At 40.9% G+C, this 27,482-nt stretch overlaps 1 protein-coding gene across 4 annotated transcripts; it reads left to right on the top strand.

Annotated features, from left to right (window-relative positions):
* The first annotated feature begins 729 nt into the window (after positions 1-729).
* On the top strand, positions 730-25,865 carry Anapc7 (anaphase promoting complex subunit 7). 4 transcript variants are annotated; one of them, XM_046446157.1, is made up of 11 exons: positions 730-925; positions 5,725-5,911; positions 8,527-8,646; positions 13,718-13,829; positions 14,951-15,104; positions 15,749-15,891; positions 17,597-17,714; positions 18,707-18,903; positions 22,236-22,460; positions 23,343-23,493; positions 25,083-25,865. In XM_046446157.1, the coding sequence occupies exons 1-11, from the start codon at positions 825-827 to the stop codon at positions 25,270-25,272; spliced, it is 1,698 nt and encodes a 565-aa protein (XP_046302113.1). In that variant the 5' UTR covers positions 730-824; the 3' UTR covers positions 25,273-25,865. The 4 variants fall into 4 exon arrangements, with proteins under 4 accessions (XP_046302113.1, XP_046302114.1, XP_046302115.1 ...); XM_046446158.2 differs by having other exon boundaries at positions 845-925; positions 5,700-5,911; XM_046446159.2 differs by lacking the exon at positions 730-925 and adding an exon at positions 11,957-11,996 and having other exon boundaries at positions 5,773-5,911.
* The last annotated feature ends 1,617 nt before the right edge of the window (positions 25,866-27,482 follow it).

The following is a 27,482-nucleotide window of genomic DNA, read 5'->3' as shown; positions in this document are numbered from 1 at the left end:
GTGTAATTTAGGAATCTGAAGTCAGAACATCTCACTCCAAGTCCAACCATTTAACAAACCTGAGCCCAAAATTCAAGCAGGCATCTTCGGTTTCTTCATCTGCAAAGACGGAATGTCAGTTTCAACTCTGTGGCTTGTTTATGAGCATCCGATGCAATCACTAGTGCAAAACTTTTTGTGAAATGTTAACTGTACGAGACAAACTCTGGTTAAAAGGGCTACCAACTCATGCTTGGGCCTATATTTTATTCACACTAATCCAGTGAGTCATTTCACCGGGTATCAGGCTCTGGATTCAAGGAGAGAAGCCTGAAACTCAGACACACAAAAGTCTCGGGGGTGTGGCGGGCGGAGGGGGTGTGGCGCATCGGCTGGTGCGCACGCGCGACTGCAAAAGCAGTTAGGTCCGCCCTTGGCGCCTATTCCAAAGTTTTCCCGCACTCCATTTGCTTTTATTATGATAAATGCCAATATATTTTAAATTTCGGAGATACACAGACTCCCCCAGACTCACTTCAATATCCTTACTGAGGTGCCTTTCGTCCCATTGTACGCCCACCGCAAAGTTTGCAGTTTAGGACGATGATGTAATTTTGCGTAAAAACAACGAACCCTCCTACCCCCCAGCTCCCGGGTGTAGCGAGCCGCTGAGCTGCTTTTTACTCAGGCACCTCCGCAGTTACCTATTTCCTTGGGGGCGGTGCCGCGTGTGGACCCGATGGACCCCGGCGGCGCCGCCATTTTGGAGTCTTCGGAAAGGAAAAATTGTCTGCCGGCTTTTCGCGCCGCTACAGCCGCAACTGCCTGCGGTTTTGCCGGGCAGAATGAATGTGATAGACCATGTGCGGGACATGGCGGCCGCGGGGCTACACTCCAACGTGCGGCTTCTCAGCAGCTTGCTACTTACAATGAGTAATAACAACCCGTGAGTTGAGGCGGGGAGCGGCCTGGGCTGAGGAGAGCGGCGGCGGTTAGGGAGCCGGGGCCGAGGCGGTATTCTGGCGGGATCATCGGTCAGCCGCGGCCTCCGCTGACAGCCGACGCGGGAACGCGAGTAGTGTCCCGGGGGCCGGCGCCGCGGTGCGCTTCCGCCGAGGATGTGGCGAGCGCTGGCTCCGGAGAATGGAAGGCGGAGGCCGAGGTCCACTCTGGCGGCGCTTTCCCACAAGTTGGGAGCGAAGGGTTTCCTGAGGCTTCCGTTGCAGGATAAAGCGATTGTCGCATCGCTGGGCTGAATCCTCCCCTCCCGGCTCCTTCCCAAGAACGGGTTTTCGCTCGCTGCCGCTCTGACCCAGTGCCCTGGTTTTTATGTCCTTGTCCTACATCTGAGATGGGTATTTTCCCCCGCAGGGCCCGCTCTTTTAACCTTGGAACCCCCTATAAACGGGAGGTTTCGTTGATGGGGCAGGGGAGTGGCGCCTAATTTTAAGGACTTGGGAGCTGTGAGAGCCGCGTTCCCTTCCTTTTTCGCTGCCGTGTATTAAGTCTTAGGTGAAGCACAGGGTTCATCCTTGAGCTTCCGCCCCACCTGCCTTCCCCATCCCATCTCTTCCCCAGTGCCCTGGCTTCCTGGGCTCTGTGTTCTGGTGCTGGACCGCATAAGCAGGCTCTCAAGTCGGGCTCTTGTACTTGCTGTTTGGAATCCTCACCTCAGGGCTGCCTCCTCGTTTAGGTTTCAGCTCAGATACCCTCTTAGCCACTCTGACCCCAAAAGTACAGTTGCCCTATTTTGAAGAAGCACAGCGCCCATGCCATAGCTCTGTGCTGATGTGCTAAGGACATGCATATGGAGATAGGGAAGTGAAGTACTTTGATCAAGTTCACACATCTAGTAGGTACAGAAGTCTCCATTCTGACCCCCACAGTCTGCTGCCTCCTTATAGCATTATAATGAAATCGACTCTGCACCCTTTTGTGTTTGGCCTGCTCTAGAAGGTGGTCCAGGTCAGAGAGGAAAGGGCTGTGAAGTGCCTGCAGTGCAGTGGCTGCGCCCTATTTCACTTCCACTAGTGCGCTTTGGGCCTCAGTGGTTAAAATCATCCTTTACGGCCATCTACTTAGTGTTGACAGTGAGGAACACTGGCCTCTGTCTGCCTTTTGTGTTTATTCTGGAGACTTTTACTTGATTCTGAGTGATTTCTCAGAGCATCAAGTTTTCACTTCTGGGGATTAATACACTTTACATTACTCTTGGTTATTGATGATGTGACAGGATAGTTTGAAGCAGTTTGGTGATTTGGCTAGATTAAGTTTAGTTAGCCTGAGCTTTTTCACATTAGGTTAGATTGGCAGTTCTTAGTTTCAGCAAATGTTTAAGTTCTGATCTTTTATCATTATTATATTTTGAAATTCGTTGAATAGGCAATACATACACTGAAAAAAAATTAATCAGTAGAGAATTTGTGTGCAGATCAATCTCTGAGTCTTGAACCTTCCTGCCACCATTTTTCTTCTCCAGAGGCAACAACTATTAGGTTTTCCATGTATCATTCCAGAGATTGTGTGTGTGTGTGTGTAAGTGTGTAATAGGCAAGTATGTTATGTAAGTATCTGAATGCTTCCTGTGGATGTAGTAATATTTATCAAATGATTATTTATCACTGAATACAAAAAAATAGTTACTGCTCATTGAATACATTGAATCTGGGTGTTGGAAAAGCTCTTAAGTCATCTGAACTATCCCTTTTACTCTTCGAATTTTCTTTCATATATAAATAAGTATATATAGTAGATGGGCACAGAACCTTTATTTTAATGTGATGCTGAGGATTGAACCCACTGCCTCACACATGCTAGGCAAACACTCTCCTGAGCTACAACTCCAGTCCTCCTTGAATTTTCCTTATAACTTTATATCCAGTGTTTAGCCTGTTATCCTTTTTCGGTGGTGGTGGGGGGTGGGGCAGGGGCATTGTTGGGAATCTCCAGGCCTTGTGCATGCTAGGCAATCACTCTACCAGCGAACTACATCTCCAGTACCTCCCCCTTTTTTTTCAAAGATATAATCCACATATCATAGAATTAATCATTTTAAAGAGAACAGTTCTGGGGACTGAGGTTGTGGCTCAGCGGTAAAGTGCTTGCCTAGCACATGTGGGGTGCTGGGTTCGATCCTCTGCACCACATAAAAATGAAAAGTATTGTATCCAACTGCAACTGAAAAACAAAATACTAAAACAAACAAACAAAAAACAGTTCTATGGGTTTTAGGGTATTCATAGTGTTGTACCACTAATTCCAGAACATTTCATCATCTCCAAAAAAAATCTCTTAGCAGTCATTCCCCCATCTGTTTTACCCTGGCAGTCACTAATCTATGATACCTGTTCTTTTTTTTTTTTTTTAAAGAGAGAGAGTGTGTGAGAGAGAGAGAGAGAATTTTTTAATGTTTATTTTTTTAATTTTTTGTGGACACAACATCTTTGTTTGTATGTGGTGCTGAGGATTGAACCCGGGCCGCCCGCATGCCAAGTGAGCGCGCTACCTCTTGAGCCACATCCCTAGCCCAATACCTGTTCTTTTTTAAAAAACATTTTTCAGTTGTAATTTTGATATAATACCTTTATTTTATTTATTTTTTATGTGGTGCTGAGGATCAAACCCAGTGCCTCACACATGGCTAGGCAAGCGTTCCACCACTGAGCCACAGCCCCATCCCCTTGTACCTGTTCTTGATATACCTTGGTTTGTTGGCATATTAACTGTATACAAAGTTCTTTGACTCTGTCCTTTCATTTTAAGCAGTTATGGTTTTTATCTGTCAAAAGTGTGTAAATTTGGGCTGAGGATATAGCTTAATTGTAGAGTGCTTGCTTTGCATGCACAAGGCCCTGGGTTCAATTCCCAGCACCACACACACATACACACACAAAAGTGTAAATTTATCTTGAGAAGGAGGAGTGGAAGGAGTCAGGAGAATCGTGAGTTCAAAGCCAGCCTCAGCAACTTAGCAAGGCCCTGAGCAACTCAGTGAGACACTGTTTAAATAAAATACAAAAAAGGGCTAAGGGGGCTGGGGTTGTGGCTCAGTGGTAAAGCACTTGCCAGCATGCATGAGTCCCTGGGTTCAATCCTCAGCACCGCATAAAAATAAATAAATAAAAGATTAATTGACAACTAAAAAATATTTAAAAAGGGGACGCTGGGAATGTGGCTCAGTGGTTAAGTGCTCTGGGGTTCAATATCCACTCCCCACCCTCCCAAAAAAAGGAGGTTGGGGTTAGGGGTGCAGCTACTGCTTGCCTGACATAAAGAGGTCCTGGGTTCATTTGATCCTCAGCACTATAAAAAGCAAGAGAATGGTAGCCAGACAGTTATAATGCTTGTGAACATATTGAAGGTTAAAGAAATAGTTTTGAAACATACCAGTTCCTTTAATTGTCTTAAAATTCCTGAGACTTAAGGGGATAAGAATGCTTCTGTTGAGCAGGCATGGTGGCTCATGCCAGTAATCCCAGAAGCTCAGGAGGCTGAGGCAAGAAGATTCAAAGTTTGGGGCCAACCTGGGCAACTTAGACCCTGGGTCAAAAAGTAAAAAGGACTGGGGTGTACGTCAGTGGTAGAATGTCTCTGGATTCAATCCCCAGTATCGTGCAAAAAGAGAGAGAGAGGAAAAAAAAAAGGATGCTTCTAGTGCAAGTAAAGTTTACTCTTCCTTTTTAATTTATTTGTTTTGTGGTGTTAGGGATCAAACCTAGAACCTCATACATGCTAGGCAAATGCTTTACCAGTGAGCTACATCCAAAGTCTTAAAAGTTTACTTTTGCATGTAAAATTAAAAAGACTTTGGGGCTGGGGATGTGGCTCAAGTGGTAACATGTTCGCCTAACATGCGTGAGGCACTGGGTTCGATTCTCAGCACCACATAAAAACAAAGATATTGTGTCCACCTTAAAAAAATAAATATTAAAAATAAAAAGACTATCAAACGTAGTCAGTCCTCGTTCTGTCCCATTGGCTGTTTCATTCTATTCTCAGACTGATATTTTCTTCAGTATTTCAAGAGTTTTGAGGTCCAATTCTCTTTATTCATCCCCTTCCTAGGAAGAAGGGGTGAAGTTTCTCTTTTCCAGGTCTTCAGCCCTTTTTTGTTAGTATAGTTGTCATTGTGATTGCTCTCCTTTGTTAGTATTATCCTTAAAACTTGATGTTAGGAGCTTGTGGATGAATATATATCAGACTGTTAAAAGGGTTTGGAGCAAAAAAGGGGAGGAAAAGATACTTTTTTTCTGTATATCTGTATTCGGTTTTTATAGATATCATTGCATTTATATTAAATAAAGAACAATTTTAGTTACATTAAAACAGCAATTTAGGGCTGGGGATGTGGCTCAAGCCGTAGCACGCTCGCCTGGCATGCTTGTGGCCCAGGTTCGATCCTCAGCACCACATACAAACAAAGATGTTGTGTCCACCGGAAGCTGAAAAATAAATATTAAAAAAAATTCTCTCTCTCTCTCAAAAACAAAACAAAACAAAACACCCAAAAAAACAAAACAAAAAACCCCCCCAGCAATTTAAGGCAGTATCCTAGATATGTTGGTTATAGTAACATAGGGTTTATTTCCCATGCCTCTCAGTTTAGGGACAGGCCCTTAAGGTGTATTAACATTTTTTAAACTGCCATTATTCAAAGCTTTGTGCTAGACTTATATGAACACTAAGGTGTTCTTTCTAATATTTCAAAATAACCCACGTAGGGGGTGTACTTTCTTTGTTTTCTAGTGAGTTATTCTCCCCATCTCAGAAGTATCAGCTTTTGGTGTATCATTCGGATTCTCTCTTTCATGATAAGGAATATCGGAATGCTGTAAGTAAGTATGCTATGGCTTTACAGCAAAAGAAAGCCCTAAGTAAAACTTCAAAAGTGAGACCTTCAACTGGAAATTCTGCTTCTACTCCACAAAGTCAGGTAATTTTAGATAAAGTTGTGAGTTTTTTCTTTGTTTTTCCAGGGTTGGGGAAGGGGGCTGTGCTGGGAATTGAACCTGACACCTCATGTATGCTGAGCATATTGTCTGCCACTGAGATACACTGTCAGCCCCAAGACAGGTAATTCAGAAGATGACTGACTAGATAAAGAAGATGATAAAATAAAAAGTAATTCAAAAGGAAACTGAACAGCAAGACAAAGATGAAAAACTACTTAGATGTAGGAACCTACCCAACCAAGCATTAAAGGACAAGAGCAAAATTCTTGTGGATGTATCTAAAATGTAAACCGCATAAACAAAGTTATGCATCATTCTTCCTTTTTATAGAAACAGAGCTTAAAATGTAAGGTGCTTTGTGATTTTAATGAAAATGCAGCTTGTAAAATGTCATTCAGTTGTTAGGCCTGTGTGAGAACACAGTGAAATTTATGGGGAAGAATTTAAAAATTTCTGGCAGTTTTGGTTGCTTGATAGTTAAATAAATTTAAGCAATAAAATTGCAGTGTCTTCACCATTTGACCATATTATTCCATTGCTAGGAATTAATCCTAATAACAAATTCACAAAAGGTTTTCAGGGATGCAGTATTGTTTATAAGAAGAAACTGGAAACAAAAGTGCTTATAAGCAGGTTCAGATTTCATGAAGTAATGTGATGAATTATTGAAAAAAGACAAATGAGGTTAAAGTATATGTGCTGATTTGAAAATGACTATGTACTAGTAAAATAAGGTTTGAAGCAATATGTCAATACTATTTTTATTTGAAGGTGAGAATTTAGAGATACATAAATACATCCTGATATATGTTTTCAAATATATGTGGATAATGAGCTTGAAAATATTTCGTGTATGAAGGAAATAAATTTAAGTGGAAAACTAGGGAAAGAAAACATTTTGCTTTTTTTTAAAAGGTGAAATTATGCCTAACTTTATTATGTTTTTTTTTCATTTTTTTGTTTTATTGTTTTAATTAGTTATACATGACAGTACAATGATCTTGACATATCATACATTTGAATCAGATGGGGTATAATTTCTCATTTTTCTGAGTGTACAGGTTGCAGAATCACATTGGTCATGCAGTCATGTATATACATACAGCAGTAATAATGTCTATTCTGCTGTCCTTCCTTTCCCCCCTTCCCCTCCCCTCCCCTCTCCTCCCATCACTTCTCTCTACCCAATCTAATGTGACACAGTTCTTTTTTTTTTCTTTTGACATTTTGCTTTTTAGTTTGAATCTGTTTTTAAATTTCTTAGTATACATAAAATGTTAGGTGAACTATAAGTGAAATTATCAGTCACAGTTTTTCTGCTTTAAATTTTTTCACATTAGAAAGAAAAATTAATTTTTTTAACCTGTTCAGCTTCATCTTTTTTTTTTGAAATATTAATTTTTTCGTTGTACACATACCTTTATTTTGTTTGTTTTTATGTAGTGCTGAGGATCGAACCCAGGGCATCCCATGTGCTAGGCAAGTGCTCTACCACTGAGCCACAACCCCAGCCCCTTCATCTGGTTTTATTTATCTTTATGTAAAATCTTTGCTTTCTATTATTAATGATGAGCTGATTGCAGGATTTTCTTTTTATTTTTTGACACTAAATGGAAGTCATGTGTATTACCCAGATAGAATCATTCATAAAAATAGTTAATATGTAGAGTATTCCATTTGCCAAGTATGATGCTAAACCTCTTTTGTGTGTGTGTATACTGGAGATTGCAGGGGCACTTTACCACTGAGCAACATCCCCAGCCCTTTTTATTTTATTTTATTTTATTTATTTTTTGAGACAGGGTCTTGCTGAATTGCTTAGGGCCTCGCATCTTGAACTTGCAGTACTCTTACCTCAGCCTCCTGAGTTGCTGAGATTACAGACATGAACCACCATGCCTGGCTTGTTGCTGTTTTTTGTTGGTACTGGTGATTGAATACAGTACCTCATGTATGCTAAGCAAGCACTCTGCCACTGAGCCACCTCTCCTAGGCCTCCATTCATTCTCACCCCTCCTCTCCCTTCCCCTTTGTTTTCATACTCAGTTGCCCAGGCTATTCTCAAACTTGTTATCTTTTCTGCCTGGGATCACAGGCTTTGCTAAACTTTTACTTTTCATATAACTTAATACATTGAATCTTCATGGAAGTTTTTAAAAATTAAGATATAACTCACATGCTGTTATTTCATCCTTTTTAACGTATACAATTCAGTGAGTTTTAGTATAATCACAAGTACTATCTAACTCCAGACATTTTCATCACTATAGAAAGAAAGCTCATGCCTTTTGGCATTCATTCTACATTCTCACATTCTTACCCTTCTCCCCAGCCCCTTGGCAATCACTAACTTTTTTTCTTTTTTTGTCCTTGGGGATTGAATCCGGGGATGCTTTACCACTGAGCTACATCCCCAGACCTTTTGCCTTTTTTTTTTTTTTTAATTTTGATACAGGGTCTTGCTAATTTGCTGAGGCTTTCCTGAAACTTGTGATCCTCCTCCCTCAGCCTTCCAAGTTGCTGCAATTATAAGTGTGTGTTGCTGCACCTGGCTTGAGACCATATTTTCAAGAATTGTTTTTTCATTGTCTCCTAGTGTCTTCCATCTGAAATTGAAGTGAAATATAAAATGGCTGAATGTTATACAATGCTAAAACAAGACAAAGATGCCATTGCTATACTTGATGGGATCCCTTCAAGACAAAGAACTCCCAAAGTAAGTTCAATTAGCAGATTGTTACGTGATTCTTCCTCTGCAGCCCTCCCTTCTCTTCCATGTTTTCTCTGTTCTTTAGGAAGGCCATCTGAACATTGTATTCATGACTGTCTCACTTTCTTCTGCTGTTAATGAAGTAGAGATTTAGAGGTGAATGACCTTCTTAAGAGACCTGAAAATTCAGCTGATGAGTAATAACAGCTGGACAATGTTATGAGTATATATTCTTTGGTATTTGTTTCTGTGGGGAAGAATGATTTGCAAAATGCTTCCAGGTGGCAAAACCACTTTTTTTAGAACTTCATTTTTTGTATTCCATAGATGTATCCATTTGATAGTGGGAATGATTTTATTCTTTCATTTTCAAATTGTACATAAGTGTGAAATATATGTTTGTGTTTGATTTGGCAGCATGTTATAGTGAAGAGTGTACCTTTAGCTGAAGTCAGAGATCTGGTGTCTTTTTTGCATCTAGGGCACATGTGACTTACATACAATTTAAGGTTGGGCAAATTAACAATCTCTGGTCTTTTTTTTTTTTTAAACCTTATTTATAAAATAGGATAATAAAAATCTGTTTTAATTTTTGTGACAACTGAATTGTGAATTGAGTTCATGTATATAAAAATACCTTTTTTTTTTTTTTTTTGGTACTAGGGATTGAACCCAGGGGCACTTAGCCACATCCCCAACCCTTTTTATTTTTTATTTGAGACAGCATCTTGCTAAGTTGCTTGTGTTGAACTTGCAGTCCTCCTGCCTTAGCCTCCCAAGTTGCTGGGATTACAGGCATGTGCCATCACACCTGCCATAAACCCATGCTTTGTGCATATAAGACAAGTGCTCTACCATTTAGCTACATCTCCAGCCCTAAAAATATATTTTTTAAATTGTTTTTTTTTTTTTTTAATTGTAGATGGATACATCTTTATTTGGTGCTGAGGATTGAACCCAGGGCTTCATGAATATGAAACAAGCATTCCACCACTGAGCTACAATGCCAACCTTAAAAATACATTTTTGGGGGTGGGGGATGGGTAACCAAGAATTGAACTCAGGGACACTTGACCACTGAGCCACATTCCCAGCCCTGTTTTGTATTTTATTTAGAGACAGGGTCTCACTGAGTTACTCAGCACCTCGCTTTTGCTGAGATTAAACTTTCGATCTTCTGCCTCAGCCTCCTGAGCCACTGGCATTACAGGTGTGCACCACCACACCTGGCTTAACTAAAAATACTGTTCTGTTGGGCTGGGGTTGTAGCTCAACGGTAGAGCACTCACCTAGCATGTGCAAGGCCCTGGGTTCTATCCTCAGTACCACATAAAAATAAATAAATAAAATAAAGTTAATGTATCCAACTACAATTAAAAAATAAATATTTTAAAAAATTACTGTTATGTAGAGAACATTGGGTGTCTTTATCAAATTTTTTGAAGCCCCCTTTAGAAGAATAGTGTGAATCCTTGCTCTGAGTATTTAATTCATGTCAGAATTTTTTTGTTTGGTACTGGGGATTGAACCCAGGAGCACTTTGCCACTGAGCTATATTCTCAACTGTTGTTATTTTTTATTTTGAGAAAAGATCTCACTGAGTTGCTGAGATGGGCTTAGAACTTGTGATCCTCTTGCCTAAGCCTCCTAAGTCTCTGAAATTATGGGCATGTGCCACCATATCTGGCTAGAATTTAATATCCCAGGTTATCACCTGTCCTTACTTAATTGAAAAAATTTTTTGTGCAATTTGTGTTTAACAATGAGGAATTTAATAAGTATTCTGTGTACAGCTAGGCACAGTGGCCTAGGCCTATAGTCCCAGCTGCTTTGGAAGCTGAGGCAGAAGGGTGGCAAGTTTGAGGCCAGCTTCAGCAACTTACGAAGACCCTGTCTCAAAATTAAAAATAAAAAGGACTGAAAGCCTGGAGTTGTAACTCAGTGGTAAGAACTCCCCTGGGTTCAATCTCCAGTATCACCACCACCAAAAAAAAAAAAGAAAAAAAAGAAAAGAAAAGTCTGCACATCCTCCTGCACCTGAAGACCAGGAATCTAAACAGTAGAAACCTGGTGTAGTTAAATTAGTACATCTTAAGTGTTGCTGCATTTTCCAGACAACCCAACTTGATGAGAACATGTATAAGTTTCTCCTGACATTAAAGATTATTTACTATTTTGAATTGGTTATTTCTGGAGGTGTTTTGTTTATTTGTTGTTTTTTGTTGCTGGGGTTTAAACCCAGGGCCTCGAGCATGCTAAGCTTGTGTTCTACCACTGAACTCCATTCCCAGCTCTATTTTTATGAATTTTATTTATTTAGTTTTACGTATTAGGGATCATACTCTAGGGCCTCACACATAATAGGCAAACACCATACCACTGATCTGCATCCCCAATCTGTTTTAAAATTAAGATATTTCCTCATGGGGCTGGGGTTGTGGCTCAGTGGTAGAGTGTTCACTTAGCAAGTATGAAGCACTGGGTTTAATCCTCAGGACTATAAAAAAATAAATAAATAGATGGGGTTGTGGCTCAGTGGCAGAGCGCTTGCCTGGCATGTGTGAGGTGCTGGGTTTGATCTTCAGCACCACATAAAAATAAAGTATTGTGTCCATCTACAACTAAAAATTTAAAAAAACAAAAACCCTCAACAACTTGGAAGTAGCTGGGTGTAATGTTGTCTGCGTGTAATCCTGGTGACTCTGGAGTATAAGGCAGGAGGATCACAAGTTCTAGATCGGCCTCAGCAACTTAGGAAGATCCTTGGCAACTTAGTGAGATCCTGTCTCAAAGAGGGCTGGGGATGTCGCTCAGTGGTAAAGTATCCCTGGGTTCAATTCAATACAAAAAAAAAAAAAAAGAAATCCAAATACTTAGAAGTGTATTATGGACCAGTTTGTCTCTTAATAGGTTTGGATGCTATATATTAAATTTCATTCTAGTATTCTATGAGTTTTTTCCTATCTGAGAATTAATTTCTTGCATGTATGAGGAAGCGTCTGCTGCTGTACTCAAGGCCTTTTGGAAGAAGCTATTTTGATTATAAACTTTGAACGACACTATTCATTATCAGAAATGCATTGTAATCTCCTTCTTATTGACTTGGTGTTTGGGGACATTTTTGGAAACCAGTAAAGGCAAAGAAATTTGATTTTATGGCATCCAATGCTTGATGTTTGCAATCATTATTTTAAGAGGGTCTAGAGGAGTCTGTATTTGTTAGGAGTACAGTAGAGCTCTTGTAGCCAGGAGCAAGCAAACATGTACCTCAAAAATAAACCTATGATATTTACAGTTTTTCTTTCTTGTCCGTTAGGGAGTTAACTGGCTCCTCAGTCTGTGTAAAGGACAAGGAAGTGAGTCAAAATACGTCTAAATGAACATCTGTTAATGTATGGTAAACACCACCACACATTCCCTCACACTTAAAGGAAAATTCCAGTGTTAGATTATTCTATCTTGGCAAATCTTCAACTTTTAAGAGTAAGCATACCAACACACAATTCCTCAATTTTTAGGAAATAATGACTACTTGGGTTTAGAACTGGTGGAATGTGTCTTTACCGTTTTCCCAAATAAGGATCCGTTTTAAAAATTGACTTTTCCTCTCAGTAGCACTTAAAACTTGTTCTTTTGAGTGACAGTTAAGTAGTTTAAAGGAAATTTTGATATTTGTTGAGACAAATGGCTCATCAGTTTGTTAATATCAAGCAGTCAAGGAAGAATCTTAAATTTAACCTTTCAAAAGAATATTTTGAAGTATTGGCACTAATACTGGAGTTTTCCTTTAAGTACCTTCCTTTGCATATTCAAAATAGCCTAAAATGAAATATCTGAAGCCAAATAAAAAATAATTTTATTTCGAGTGTTTTATTATTTCATCATTTGGATTAGTGTGGATTCATACTATTCTGGGATGTTTTATACATTGTAGGTCTGTAATTGAAACAGATGTTCTTCAGAGCACTCTTTTGAGTAAATACCTGGCATGCCAAGTCACAGATAATTGAAGATATTGGGGGATTGACTTTTTTCTTGTGTCTTCATATTAACTGCTTCCTTAGGTTAATGATCTGCCCAACACAGTGTTGTGTTTAAATTGAAACAGTGGGTTTTTTCTTTGTACTATTAAGATCATTTATCCCTTTTCTGTAATTTCCACATTGTTTGTCACTTTTAGATTTTCTTTGTTGTGTTCTCAGGAAGGATTACGATAAGAAAACTTTACTTAGTTACTTATTTAAATTGTGTTAAAATGCAGATGTCTGCACTGGATTTAAATAGTGTAGCTATTCACTAGATCATGGTAATTTCTATAGGTCAGTTTGAGTTGAATTTTTGTAACATGATTTTGGCAAGTCAGTATTTAAGGGTAAAAGCTTTGTTAGAAAGGCCAGATTCTAGTCACTAGTGTAATTGTCAAAAAAGAAGCCAAGTATTTTACCTCTGTATCTGTCATTTCCTTTTGGGGAAAAATTCATCTGATCCTTTTTAACTAGTTATGCCAAGAGTTCTTTGCTTTCTTATGTCTCAGTATTAATTGAATTTAAAGTATTTGAATGTAAGCACTTCTTGGATAGTTCAAGAATGAATTAAGGTAACTAGAATTCTGGAATTTACCAAATGAATGTCATTTCCATTTCTAGAGGCAGCATCTTTGGTCCAGATATTACTGGAAGTTTTAGTTAGGTAAATGAGAGGGTAATGTGACTTTTTCCTTTTAGGAATGGCAGGACTTAGAAAAAGCAAGGATAGTAATGTAATTTATTCTTTGCTTGAAGAATAGGGTTGGTCTTTTTTTAAAATTTTTTTTAGTTGTAGATGGACACAACATCTTTATTTTTACATGGTGCTCAGGATCGAACCCAGGGCCTCACGTGTGCAAGGCAAGCGCTCTAGCATTGAGCTACAACCCAGCCCAGGATTGGTCTTTCTTTCTTTGCACAGAGCTCTGGGTAGATTTTCCAGTAAAAAGTAGAGTAGTAGCTAGTAATAAAAATCAGAACTTTTTGATGGTGAGATATTTTTTTTTTGCAATACAATATTATCTTATTGTTCTTTATTTTTGATTATACAGATAAACATGATGCTGGCAAACCTGTACAGGAAGGCTGGTCAGGAGCGCCCTTCAGTCACCAGCTACAAGGAAGTACTGCGGCAGTGCCCATTAGCTCTTGATGCCATTCTAGGTACAGTTAATTTTCTGCCTGTTTTCCTGGAGTGTCAACTGTCAAAGATAGTGGTTCCCGATATGTTAGAATATTTTTTGTTTGTTTTTAATGATACTGGGGTTGAACTTAGTGACACTATACCACTGATCTATATAGCCTCTGTCCTTTTTTTTTTAATTTTTTTAAAGATGTTGATAAACCTTTATTTTATTCATTTATTTATATGCAGTGCTGAAAATGGAACCCAGTGCCTCACTAGGCAAGCACTCTGTCACTAAGCCACAACTCTAACCCTCCTTTTTTAAAATTTTTTAAGACAGGGTCTCACTATCTTACTGAGGTTTGGCCCGCTTATAATAACTTGTAATCCTCCTGGGTCAGACTCCCTAGTTAGTGGGATCAGGTATAAGTCACCATGCCTGGCAGAATAGAGTTTTTAAAAAATTCCCTACATCATCGCATATTCAATCAAGGAAAAAAAATTATTTGTTTATTTATTTTGAGATAGGGTCTTACTAAGTTCCTGGGGCTGGTCTTGAGCTTGCGATTCTTCTGCCTCAGTCTCCCAGATGTGTGCCACCATGCCCTGCTTCTGTCAAGAAATATTAAGCAATCTTCTGGGGCTAGGGATGTAGCTCAGTTGTAAAGCACATGTTTAGCATGCTCAAGGCCTTGGGTTTGAGCCCCAGCACCGAAAATAATAAGTTATTGTATTTCTGTCATATGTGTTTTTTGTTGTTGTTATTGTTATGTTGTTTTTTGTTTTGTTTTGTTTTTTAGTGCTGGAGCTCTAATCCAGGACTTTGCTTTTATTAGACAAGCACTCTACCACTGAGTTACACCTCCAGTCCCTAGTATATATATATATATATATATATATATATATTTTTTTTTTTTTTAGTTTTAGATGGACACAATACCTTTATTTTATTTGTTTATTTTTATGTGATGCCAGGGAATGAACCCAGTGCCTCATTCATGCTAGGCAAGCGCTCTACCACTGAGCTACAACTCTGGCTCCCTTGTGTCTTTATTAGATAGGGAAGGGGGCTTGTAGCGTAGGGAAGTTGTAGACTGTTTCTTGCACTGTGGAAGAGGGCATTGCCTCACCACTTTTTTCCTGTTTTCTGCTGGGTTAGGTTTGCTATCCCTTTCTGTAAAAGGTGCAGAGGTGGCATCAATGACTATGAATGTGATCCAAACTGTGCCTAACTTGGACTGGCTCTCTGTGTGGATCAAAGCATATGCTTTTGTGCACACTGGTGACAACTCAAGAGCAATCAATACCATCTGGTAAGAACCACAGCATTAATTCCCTGTTCATAAGGCCCTTTCCTCATCTGGAAGTCTGATGTGTTTAAATTAGTAAAACAGAAAAATGAAGTGCTTATTTCTTGGTTTGTAGCAGTTATCCTTGGGCTTTGTTAGTTGGAAATAAAATAATCCCTGTTGGAAACCTATAAAAATGTACAGCTGGACTGAGTTCAGATCTATATGCAAAGGTAAAGAGCAAACTGCCATTTTGTGTCATGCTTAAACCTAGAAGAACACCTTTTTGATCTCCCTGGAAGCATGGTTTATTGCAGCATTTAACCTAGATTGCCCCCTTAGGACTGGGCTTTTCCTTCTATTTGGATATAGTCCAAGAACAAGAGATGGGAGTTTTTGTATTATGCAAAGCCATCCAGTTGAGTAATAAATAGCTGTCACTTGTGAATGACATTGCATTCAGCTCCATGTAGTGTATGTTGTCCATTGAAAAACTGCAACAAGGAATTTCTTTCTAGGTAGTGAGTAGTGTCTGCTTTATTGTGTATATTCAAAGTCTTATGAAAGCTTTCTTGCATACAGAAAAAAAAGTAGTGTCTCTATGCCAGATCCTCTGATTAAGCAATTAAGGGTCTAATTGTAAGATTCACTGTTTAATATCTTTTAAGTTCATTGGAGAAAAAGTCCTTATTGCGAGATAATGTGGACCTACTAGGAAGCTTGGCAGATCTGTACTTCAGAGTTGGAGACAATAAAAACTCTGTCCTCAAGTTTGAACAGGCACAAATGCTGGATCCTTATCTGATAAAAGGTGAGTAATTCTTGGGGCAAGATGAGAGTGTCTATAGAGGGGCAGATCAGAAGATAGGCAAGAAATGTGGCATGAACAGGTACTGTTTTTCAGGGAAAATTTTTTTGAGGCTTATTACATTGGTCTTTTACTCTTTATTTATTTATTTTTTAAGTTCCTGGCACGTCTTTTTAACATTTTGGTGATTCATTTTAAGCAGTTATTTTTGCTTGAATTCAAGTACAGTCTCCTCACAGACATTACTTGGCTTTTTTTTTTTTTTTTTTTCCCTTTTGGAGAGAGTCATAGCTCTTTCTTATGAATTATAAATTTATGATGTGCCTGATTTGGATGGCATCCCAAGAACCATAATATCATGTTAGGGAATTTAGTTGTACTGTTTCTGTAGCATAATTAAAAGAGAGTAAGAAAAGGATTAGGAGCAGACAATAGGAAAACCATTGATCTGAAAGAAGATTGCAGCTGAAGGAAGGAGGCATCGGGCCTTTGAAAAACTGGCTGTCAGGTGACTGGCAGTGAGTTCGTGCTCAGGAATAGTGAGAAATATGATCAGCTAGATAGGCTGACGTCTGTTTGTAAGGCCCCAGAGAGACCGTTAGAAAAATATGCCTTGTAACAATAAGCAGCCTTACAGACTTTTTTTTTTTTTCTTTTTGGTTTTGGGAATTGATTCCAGGAGTATTTTACCACTGAGGCTGTGAGGCTGCATCCCTATCCCTGCCTCTCCCACCTTTTTTTTTTTTTAAGACAGTCTTACTGTCACCAAGTTGCTAAGGCTGTTCTTGGACTTGTGATCCTTCTCTTTTAGCATCCCAAGCAGCTGATTTCAGGCGTGTGCCACTGTGCCTGGCCAGTATGGCAAACTCTTAATAAGAGGAGGGAGGGGAATTTTCACAAGCAAGCAGATGAGGGAACAGATACAGAAGGATGAATTTGTTTGTCTAAGCCTCCCTCCTGCCTGGTGTTTATTCCTGTTCTCTAAGCTGCCTATGCCTGTGATGAAAATGGGCTTTAGAAAAATTAGTCTGGCAGTAGTTGGCAGCTTAGAGTCAGAAGCATAAACTCAAGACTTTGAGCCAGAGGAAGTATTGCTATAATTTTGGCTTGAAAGGAAATTTTAATGGGAATCTGAAGGGATAACAGAAGAAAGGTGGCAAGAGATGGGTATGGGTGACAGCAAGTCTAGGCCCTTTTTATAGACTGCTAGTGAGAACGAAGTGGGATCAGGGGAGCACAATGATACAGGAGTAAGGAGGGGTGGGGATCTTTAATGAGCTACATTCTAGAATGAACTACAAGCTTTTTCTGGAGTAGGCCAACTTTTTGTGAGACTGACTTTTTCAGCATAGTAGAGCTCGGAGGGAGCATTTATTTGATGCCTTTTTTGGGCCCTTTCTGGTTATTCATTAGGAGAGCTGTATATCACACCACAGAAATAGGGGCAAACAGTTCCTGAAAATAACAGGCTTTCAAATTGTGAGATATATCCTTCTGCTTCTTTGCCTTTTTTATTTTGGATGAGTTTTCCTTTTTAATAGTCATTTTGTAGGGAAGTGGTTGTGGAGGAGTCCATGATGATGGAAAAAGCTCAGACCCTAGAGCAGCGGGAACCTCAGTGTGGGTCTGCTTGTTAGATCCTACTCCTTTTTAATTACTTCTTTGATTAGATTAAAGGGCCTCTTCTCATCCTGTCCTCCTTTTTTAGGGATGGATGTATATGGCTACCTCCTGGCACGAGAAGGGCGGCTAGAGGATGTGGAGAACCTTGGCTGCCGTCTTTTCAATATTTCTGATCAGCATGCAGAACCCTGGGTGGTCTCTGGGTATGTTTGTGCATTCCCTTTTCTGCCTGGTTTTCAGTAGATTCTTTAAAGAGATTGTAGGTATATGAATTGAAAGCACTAGTTTAAGAGATAATCAGGCTGTGCCCAGTGACATATGCCTAGTAATCCTGGGACTCGAGAGGTTGAGGTAGGAGGATTCCAAGAACAAAACAAAAAATAAAAAGGGCTGGGGTATAGCTCAGTGGCCTAGTTCCTGGATTTAATCCCCAGTTATCACCAAAAAAAGAGAGGGGAAGGGAGATAATCAGGCCTGAATCAAATCATGACATTTGATTTTGTTTTGTGATACAAGGATTGAACCTAAGTCTATGGTGTACTAGGCAAGTACTCTACCACTGAGTTTCATCTCTGGTCCGTGACATATGATTTTAGATGCATATTGACCTCTCTGGGTTTTTTTTTCCCCCTCAGTTGGAAAATGGGCTAATAACTTCCTACCCTACTACTAGGGGTAAGCATTAAATGACACAGTGAATGCCTCATGTTTTAGCCCTGGGCTTTACTCTGGACGACCTCCATTGTTATTTACCTCATGGTTGGGAATGTAGCTCAGTGGTAGAGCGCTTCTCTAGCAAGTGTGAGGCCCTGGGTTCAATCCCCAGCACTGCTCCCTACAAAAAAAGTAAATAAATAAAACCTGTATTGTTATTTACCTGGCTTTACAGATTCTCTGAATGTCTTTCAGCTCATAACAGGTATCCGGATCATCAGATTCTTTTCTGTTTTTTTTCCTTCCTTGTTAAGCTTTCCCCCTTAAAAATAAATAAGAAATTAAATATTAAATAAAAAATATAAATATATATATATATATATTTTTGTTTTGTTTTGTTTTTGTTTTCACTAACATCATAGCTTATAACTATAAGTGTGGTTTATAATGAGGATCATATATAGGGCCTTCCTTCTGATTTGTGCATGAAACTTCTTTATGGTCCCTCTCAGGTAATTTCTGGTGTTTTTTTTTCCTCCAGGTGTCATAGCTTCTATAGCAAACGCTACTCCCGAGCCCTCTACTTGGGAGCCAAGGCCATTCAGCTGAACAGTAACAGTGTGCAAGCTTTGCTACTTAAAGGAGCAGCACTTAGGAACATGGGCAGAGTCCAAGAAGCAATAATCCATTTTCGGGAGGCCATACGGCTCTCACCTTGTCGCTTAGATTGTTACGAAGGTAAGATCATCATGACTAGTGGGGATTCGAAGCCATGGCAGCTGCACTCAGGTGGAAGTTTTCATCAGGCCCACAGTTCTAAACTCTTAGAGTCTATTAGAGTATTAGAGTCATCTGAGGAATCTTTTAAAAATCAAGCTGCCAGGTCACTCCATGAGAACATGGGCTGTGAATTAGCCGCTGGTATTTTTTTAAGATCCCAGGTGGTATTAGTGTGCAGATAGATTTGGGAATTATGCATTAGGCATTTTACATTAATTAGAGGTGTCACTGGGTTTTTCACCCTGCATTTTCTAGAATGAGTTCTCCCCACCTTTTTATTTTAATATATTTTTAGTTTTAGATGGATATAATGCCTTTATTCTGTTTAGTTTGTTTGTTTGTGGTGCTGGGGCTTTGTGCATGCAAGACAAGCATTCTACCAACTGAGCCATAACCCCAACCCGTTTAGTGTTGGGGTTTTGTTGTTGTTGTTTTTAATATTTATTTTTTAGTTGTAATTGGACACAATATCTTTGTTTTATTTATTTATTTTTATGTGGTGCCGAGGATCGAACCCAGGGCCTTGCACACGCTAGATAAGCGCTCTGCCACTGAGCCATAACCCCAGCCCCCTGTTTAGTGTTTTTATGTGGTGCTGAGGATTGAACTCAGTGCCTCACGCATGCTGGGCAAGCGCTATAGCTCTGAGCCACAAACCCAGCCCCATCTCTCTTTTTTTCTGGTTTTTGGTAAGGGGATACTTGGAATAGATTTTTGTCCTTTTTTCCCCCCTTCAGATGTAGCCCAGTCATTAATGAGAATCTCTGCCAGGCCCTATGCTAAATTGCTCAGTTATGTCTTTATTTTCATACTCATCTTACCTTATCTTGGACCACAGATGTTACTGATAGAGTAACACCATATCCATGAGACAATGTTGGCTGTGGGAACTAGTTGTCCATTGTGACCTTCAGAGTGGGCATGATTGGGGTTCAGCTTTTTTGTTATATAATGTTTTAAGTTCATATGAACTGACCCTAGGAGCTCAAAGAAACTGTGCCAGCCTCAGCAACATTTGGTGACTCAGTCACAGACGTTAAAATAGATCTTACAAGATGCAGTTCCTCTAAAACATATTTTTGTAAGAATTTAAAAATAAACCTAGGAGTCTAGGAGTGATTTGATCTTAACAGGAAGATGAGTTCAAATTTGAAAGTTGGAGGAAAGAACAAATCTGCTTATATAGCCAGAGAGCTATGCTTATTGTAAATGTGTTGGGGGAATGGAAATTGCCTTTGTTCTTTTTTTTTTTTTTTTTTTTTTAAATATTTATTTATTTATTTTAGTTTTCGGCGGACACAACATCTTTGTTTGTATGTGGTGCTAAGGATCAAACCCGGGCCGCACGCATGCCAGGCGAGCACGCTACCGCTTGAGCCACATCCCCAGCCCCCTTTGTTCTTAAAGAAACTGCAGAAAACCAAGTCTCTGTTTTCAGATTAATTTCTTTTTTTTTTTTTTTTTAAGAGAGAGAAAATTTTTTAATATTTATTTTTTAGTTTTCGGCGGACAACATCTTTGTTTGTATGTGGCGCTGAGGATCGAACCCGGGCCGCACGCATGCCAGGCGAGCGCGCTACCGCTTGAGCCACATCCCCAGCCCCAGATTAAATTCTTAAACCTGAAACTGTAACTTCCGTCTAAGCTGTATTGGTCACACCAGCTCCTTTCTGCAGCACCCCTGTTTTGCCCAAGTACAGGAATGCCTTTGGATTATCCTAGTACCCCAGTGCCTGGATGGAGATAGTTAGAGCATCTGGGGGCATCAGATTTCCCCAGAGGACCAGTGAGGCTTCTCAGGCTACTCTTTGGAGATTTGGATCTTGGTAACTGGTTATGCCTTCTGGCCATCTCCAGTGGAGCTTTCTCCCTTTGCTGGTGCATGCCCTTGATTAGTGAGGTGCTTTCCCCCCACCCCACCCCCAGGGCTGGGATTGAATAAAGGGCCTCTCAGGCATTTTAGGCCAGTGCTGTACCACTGAGCTACATTCCTAGCCATTTTTATTTTTGAGATGGGATTTTTTTTTTCTTTTCTTTTCTATTTTTTAGAGAGAGAAATGAAGTTTAATATTTATTTTTTAATTATCGGTAGACACAACATCTTTGTTTGTATGTGGTGCTGAGGATCAAACCCAGGCCGCACGCATGCCAGGCGAGTGCGCTACCACTTGAGCCATATCCCCAGCCCTTGAGATAGGGTCTTGTTAGCTCAAGCTGCCTCCAACTTGGAATCCTTCAGCCTCAGCCTCCTGAGTAGTTGGGATTTACAAGCATGGACCACTAGACCTGGCTCTTTCCATTTCCTTCTGAAGTTTCAATACTCAATAAGTAGTTGCAAACGGCTGTATTTGGAACCTAACATGTTGCCCTTTAGAGTTAGGTAATTTCTGGTTAAGTAACCATAATGTGTGGAAGAGTGTGCACGAATGTTATAAATGCTGCTAGGGTGGAGGAGTTTTCAGAGAAAATCTGCCAGTGATTGTGTGGGTTTGGGGTTTAAGCTGTTTTTCTGTTTTTGATGAGTGCTTTGTGCCAAAAAGTTCTTCCCCTGTTCTCAACTTCTTGGCACAAAGAGTTGAGTTTTCTTGAAGTGGCTCCATAGGGCATCTCGCTGTGGGTGTGAAAAGAGAAATGAGCTGCCAATCTTAGTATATTGGGTCTGTCTGATTAAGTGCTTTCCACCTAATGTGAGAAGGCCCTCAGCAAGTGCCTTTGGAGATAACTTCTGTGTTTCAAGTCAGAGTCTGCCTTTCTCCCCATGTGGCTTGACAGTAGGTTCTTTAATTGATAAAATAGGACATTCATTTTTTACCCTCTCTCTTAAATATAGGTCTGCAGGTGATTGAACACAGCCAGAGAGTAATGGCTTAAGGCAGTAGAACCTTGAGTTTCATTGGAAACATTATCTCTCACTACTTTAATCTTCTGGCCACACAACAGAGTAATGATTAGTGTCACATTTGTTCTTCAGTGTTCAGATGTTCTGCCCACACGCTGCAGTTTCCTTATGCATGCTTGTTTCTTTCACTAACTGAAGGTGCATTTTCAGGGTAGGCTTTTTCCACATCTATCAAGTGCTCTGGTTAGAGCGCTCCTTAGCTATTCCATCAGCACATCCTCCAGTCTAATCTCACCATCAGTTTTCCGCCGGCCTGCCCTTTGTCTAAAACTTGGAAGGTTTGCCATTTGGAACACTGTCAGAATGGAAGCTTGGCTTGATTGAACTTCTTTGTGTGTTTTATTTTTTAAGGTAATATGATTGAACTTCTTTGTGTGTTTTATTTTTTAAGGTCTCATCGAATGTTACTTAACCTCTAACAGTATTCGAGAAGCAATGGTAATGGCTAACAATGTTTACAAAACTCTAGGCGCAAATGCACAGACCCTTACCCTTTTAGCCACCGTTTGTCTAGAAGACCCAGTGACACAGGAGAAAGCCAAAACTTTGTTAGATAAAGCCCTGACCCAAAGGCCGGATTACATTAAAGCTGTGGTGAAAAAAGCAGAACTACTTAGTAAGTATGTCTTCTATTTTGCCCATTCAACATTCATTTCCTTTTTTTTTTTTTTTTTTAAGCTTTAGGTGGACACAATACCTTTATTTTATTTTTATGTGGTGCTGAGGATCAAACCCAGTGCCTCACACATACAAGGCAAGTGCTCCACCACTGAGGCTCAACATTCAGCCCCTCAACATTCACTTCTATAAAACCAAGTGTTAGTTGCACTCTCCATTCCCAGCTGGTTACAGATGACCAGATAGGTGTGTGTGCCTTTTGCAGCAGGTCTGAGGCTGCTTGAATTGGTTTAGCACACAACCAAATGTACCTGGCTTAGACTTGATTGATTTGGCTGGAATGGTCTAAATTGGTTAGTACCTGTTCAGCTTGCTTTCATCTGATTTTAGTTGTCCTGAGCTAATTTGGGCTGGTTTTAGTTTGAATTGTTTTTGAGCTATCTGGATTCTCTTATGAGAATTTTTTTTTTTTTTTTTTTTTTAATGAAAATGTTGATTTGGGTTCATTGGCTTTCTTGCTGGCAGAGTCCTGAGATAGCAGTAAGGCATCACATGGTGAGAAATGGGGGTATGCCTTTTGTCCTGATTTATGATGACTCCTGGATTTGGGCCAGTCTAGCAAATCAATATAAAAAGCAACTTGGCGTTTTATTTGGATTAAGATCAAGAGTATCTTTGAAAAATCAGAACCCAAGCCACAAATTTCCTAATGAAATAGGAATTCAGTTGCATTTGCTCTCACTTTGTGTCACACTGTTATTCTGAGGATGGCTACAAAGAAACTGTCAGATTGTGATGGTTGTGGTTACATGTATAGAGTTGAGCTGGAAGTATGTTTTCAAAATTTTGATGAAGACAGCTAGGCTCTTTTTCTTTTCAGGTAGAGAACAGAAATATGAAGATGGAATTGCCTTGCTGAGGAATGCACTGGCTAATCAGAGTGACTGTGTCCTGCATCGGATCCTAGGAGATTTCCTTGTAGCTGTCAATGAGTATCAGGAAGCAATGGACCAGTACAGTATAGCACTCAGGTAGGCACTCAGCCTCTGGCGGGGCAGGTAACGAAAAGGGGAGGAAAGGCAGGGAACTGTGTAGCTGGAGTTCTAGAAAGATACACACATTGCCCACAGTGGAAAGCAGAATAATAATTATAATGGCAGAAGAGTTATTTGTGAATTCAACCCTTGTGAAAAACTTTTCTTAAAGTATATTAACAACATTAAAGAGCCCATACCACTGTGGCATCCTGTTCATTCATATAGATCTTCCTGTCCTTGCCCACACACATACGTATTTTTATAGACTTATACTTAGAATATATTTTATATTCTGCATTTTCCAATCAAAGTATTGTAAGTACTTTCCCATGTTCCTACCTGCTTTAGTAGTCAAGAACTTGAATGCTTCTTCACCACTGTCATCTTGGGCAACTAACTAACATGTCCTTTTCTCTACCTTATTGGGTATTAAATGAGGATTAAATGATTATTCCAGGTAAAGCTCTTGGCACTGTGCCTGGCACATAGTAAATAATAAATAAATAGTGGTCACTGATGTGATTTCTTTGAGGGAGTCTGTGTGTCTGCAGGGTCACAGTGAGGGAATGTCTGTAATTGAGTCTGGTCACATACATCCATTCCCTCATGCAGAGGACAGTTGAACAGCACTTGTGTGCCTGGCCAGTGACCACTGGGATTAATTCTGGATGCTCTCCTCATGTGCACACTGGTGATATCACCACTCATGCTTTCCTAGCAGTCTGTAGAAGGTTGGGTGGAGGCCAGAGAGCAGGAGCATTGAAGGTTTCAGAGAAGAGATGTTAGAAATCAGCCTGCATTTATGTAAATAGAAATGGGATTCCAACATTTGTTTTAGCTGCTTTTTGGAAGCTTAAAAGCAAATGAAAAAAAAAAAAAAAAAAACCAACAAAAAAGCCAGACTTTGATTAGAGGTGAATTGGCTAGGCTGGTGATGGTTACAAAGTCAAGAGGAAACATTCCCTAGAAGTCAAATAAATGAATGTTCTAGAGGCTTTGGACTTTGGGGGTTTGGCACATGTAAATTCTTGGCTGCGATATGCACATGCCTGGGTAAAGGTAGCCTTGGTCCTGAGGTCTAATCTAGGAGCTTGACATCTATTCATGGCGTGCCACAGTGTTTTTACTTGACAACTGAAATGCTGATATGTCACTGTGTCATAAGAGCACAGAGCAGTTGTTCTCACAGAAGAATAACTCTGTAACCCTGCAGCTCAAAAACCCCTACTTTTAAGAAATTACATTGAGATTTTCTGTTAATGTTTGCCACTTTTTCATTGCTGTGTCTGGTAGCCTCCTCTGGCAGAATGCTAGGGGGATAGGTATGAAAAAATTTAAGAAACTTGTGGAGAAAAAAAAAAATCAAAATCTTTTGAGAATTCCAAAAATTAGGAAAAGATTTTCCCTTTTTTCACTTCTGGTGGTGGAAGCCCTCAGTCCAGCCTCGGGACCCCGGGTTGTTGGGAGACACCAGGTTCTGGCAGTTGTTCTGCTCATTTCACCTCCCAGCCAGCTAGGTGACGAGTCATTCTGCTGGAAGAAGGCAGAGATTCAGGCCTCTCCTTTGTTTTGTTGTCCCCTAGTTTGGACCCCAATGACCAGAAGTCTCTAGAGGGGATGCAGAAGATGGAGAAGGAGGAGAGTCCCACAGATGCAACTCAGGAGGAAGATGTGGATGACATGGAAGGAAGTGGGGAAGAGGGGGACCTAGAGGGCAGCGACAGTGAGGCGGCCCAGTGGGCCGACCAGGAGCAGTGGTTCGGCATGCAGTGAGGGGCACCGGCTGCCCGCCTGGACCGAAGGAGCTGGAGGAGCTGCTTCCAAGAAAACAGTGACTGTGTGTGCCTGCAGCTGGGCCTCCTGCCCCTCGCTCCCGAGTTCTAGTCGGGACTTTATTTAACAGTGGGGCTGGCCAGTCTTCCATGTGTCTCCATCCTCCCCTGCTCTACCAGGGAGGACGAAGGCGTGCTCATGCTGGGGCTTTGGTCAGAGCACTTTTGATGTTTCATTGCTGAATCCAGAAGCTGGAAGAATGGAGCATTTTGTCTGTGACATGGATGGGTTTAAAGGAGTAACCCACCCTCCGAGAGGAAGAGTGTCATCTCCCAAGGACAGTAGCATGGTCTGGCCCTATCAGAGAGGGTTTCCTGGTCCCAGAAGTCATTGTCCTGTGCTGCCCATGCTCCCCTGGTGACTTGCTTCCTTCTGCAGTGGTGGTGATGCCTTTAGCTGGCAGTTGCTGTTTTGCAGAACAGCTTTCCTATTTGCTGAGCTGGTACCTTGCCTTGGTCTGAAAAGCAGGTGTGACAAGAGCATGACCAGGGTGCACCCGGGCAGTGGAGTAATAAAACTGGTTCATACAGTCATGGTGTGGGGTGGTTGGAATGGAAGCCTTTTACAGACTCTTAACTCTTTTGGCCTCTTGATCAGAATTTACTAATCCGGAATCATTTACCATAAATAGATTCCCTTTCTCCCCTAGTATTGGGAACCAGGAGGGCTGAAACCTCAGTGAGCTCATCTGGTTCATCTGTTTGCATTTTTGGTTACTAAGTTTCCCTGGGCCTGAGAGTCTTCAGCCAAACTTCACATGGTCAGTCTGGCTCCTTCACTTGGGTCCCCGGGAGGTGTCAGACCCCTAGTCCCAAATTCTCGTTAAAACAAAATTAGGCCGGGTGCAGTGGCGCATATCTGTAATCCCAATGGCTCAGGAGACTAAGACAGGAGGATCGCAAGTTCAAATCCAGCCTTAGCAACAGTGAGGCACTGTCTCTAAATAAAATACAAAATAGGACTGGGCATGTGACTCAGTGACTAAGAGCCCCCAAGTTCAATCCCTGGTACCAAAAAAAAAAAAAAGAAAAAAATTAGACTGGGCATGGTGGTACGTGCCTCTAATTCTAGACACTTGGTGAGCTGAGGCAGGAGGATCTCAAGTTCAAGGCAAGCCTGGGCAACTTAGAATTTGTCTCAAAATAAACATTTTTTAAAAAGTACCTCAGTGGCAGAGAGTACCTAGGTTCTGTCTCCAGTACTGAAAGAAAGTAACCTATCTAAAGTGTTTTTAAATGCGAATTTGGATTTTTTTTTTTTTTTAACTGGGGATTAAACCCATGGGTACTCTGCCAAGCTATATCCCCCTTTTTTTGGACTGGGTTTTGCTAAGTTGCTGAATGTTCTAAATTGCTGAGGTTGACCTCAAATTTGCAAATCCTGCCTCAGCCTCTCTAATTGCTGGTATTACAAGCATTTGCCACCACACCTGGCTAAAATGTGAATTTGATGTAAGTGAAAGTTTTAAAATGGGCACAGTAACTGTGAAAGTGGCCTTTGTTGGGAGGCTCAAGGTCTGTGCTGGGCCTCTCGACCTGAGCCATTTCTGATGAGCCCTGTGGGCAGCTGGAGGAAATGCACAGCCAGGAGAAGAGAAGGTGCTGCCCGAAGCCTGGGTGCTCTGTCAGCCCTGTGACCAGTCAGGGCTTTGAGAGAAACGGTGAAACCTCTGCCATTGCAGACGGAGGAAGCCAGGCTCCGCCTGCAGTCCTGTTTCTGCAGGTCAAGCAAGGTTCCTGTGGGCACGGGATGTGCCTTGGGGCCTGGGCCCCTCTCCTCGGCAGGTCCCTCAGCTCTGCCAGGAGCCTCTGGGTCGCTGTGGCCTGATGTCTGCAGGCCTCCATCCTGGCAGCACCACAGCTGGCTTCCTAACGGCTCCGCAGCTCCAGCCCTGACTCTTGACTTGGGGGAGGGGGTGGCAGCTGTGGCCGTGGGGCTAAGAACACACTCCAGGTCCAAATCAAAGATTGGGATGGGGTGGGCACTGCATTGCATGACTGTGATCTTGAGAAACAGGCAGGATAATCCCAAGGTCAAGGTTAGCCTGGGCCACTTAGTAAGACCCTGTCTCAAAAAGATTTAGGGGGTATAGCTCAGTGATAGAGCACCCCTGGATTCACTCCCCAGTACAGAGTGGGGGTATGGGGGTG

This window comes from Marmota monax, unplaced genomic scaffold, assembly GCF_021218885.2.
Source record: "Marmota monax isolate L192 unplaced genomic scaffold, Marmota_monax_Labrador192_F-V1.1 WCK01_AAM20220418_F8-fsc00092, whole genome shotgun sequence".
Taxonomy (NCBI): domain Eukaryota; kingdom Metazoa; phylum Chordata; class Mammalia; order Rodentia; family Sciuridae; genus Marmota; species Marmota monax.
This window is presented reverse-complemented; position numbering and strand designations above follow the sequence as displayed.

What these genes read in the sequence shown, in the direction of transcription:
- Anapc7 (XM_046446157.1), top strand. Translation starts at nt 825, where the DNA reads ATGAATGTGATAGACCATGTGCGGGACATGGCGGCCGCGGGGCTACAC. An exon ending in AGAGCAATCAATACCATCTG is followed by an intron (nt 15,105 to 15,748) that starts GTAAGAACCACA and finishes ATATCTTTTAAG; the next exon opens with TTCATTGGAGAAAAAGTCCT. An exon ending in GGATCCTTATCTGATAAAAG is followed by an intron (nt 15,892 to 17,596) that starts GTGAGTAATTCT and finishes CTCCTTTTTTAG; the next exon opens with GGATGGATGTATATGGCTAC.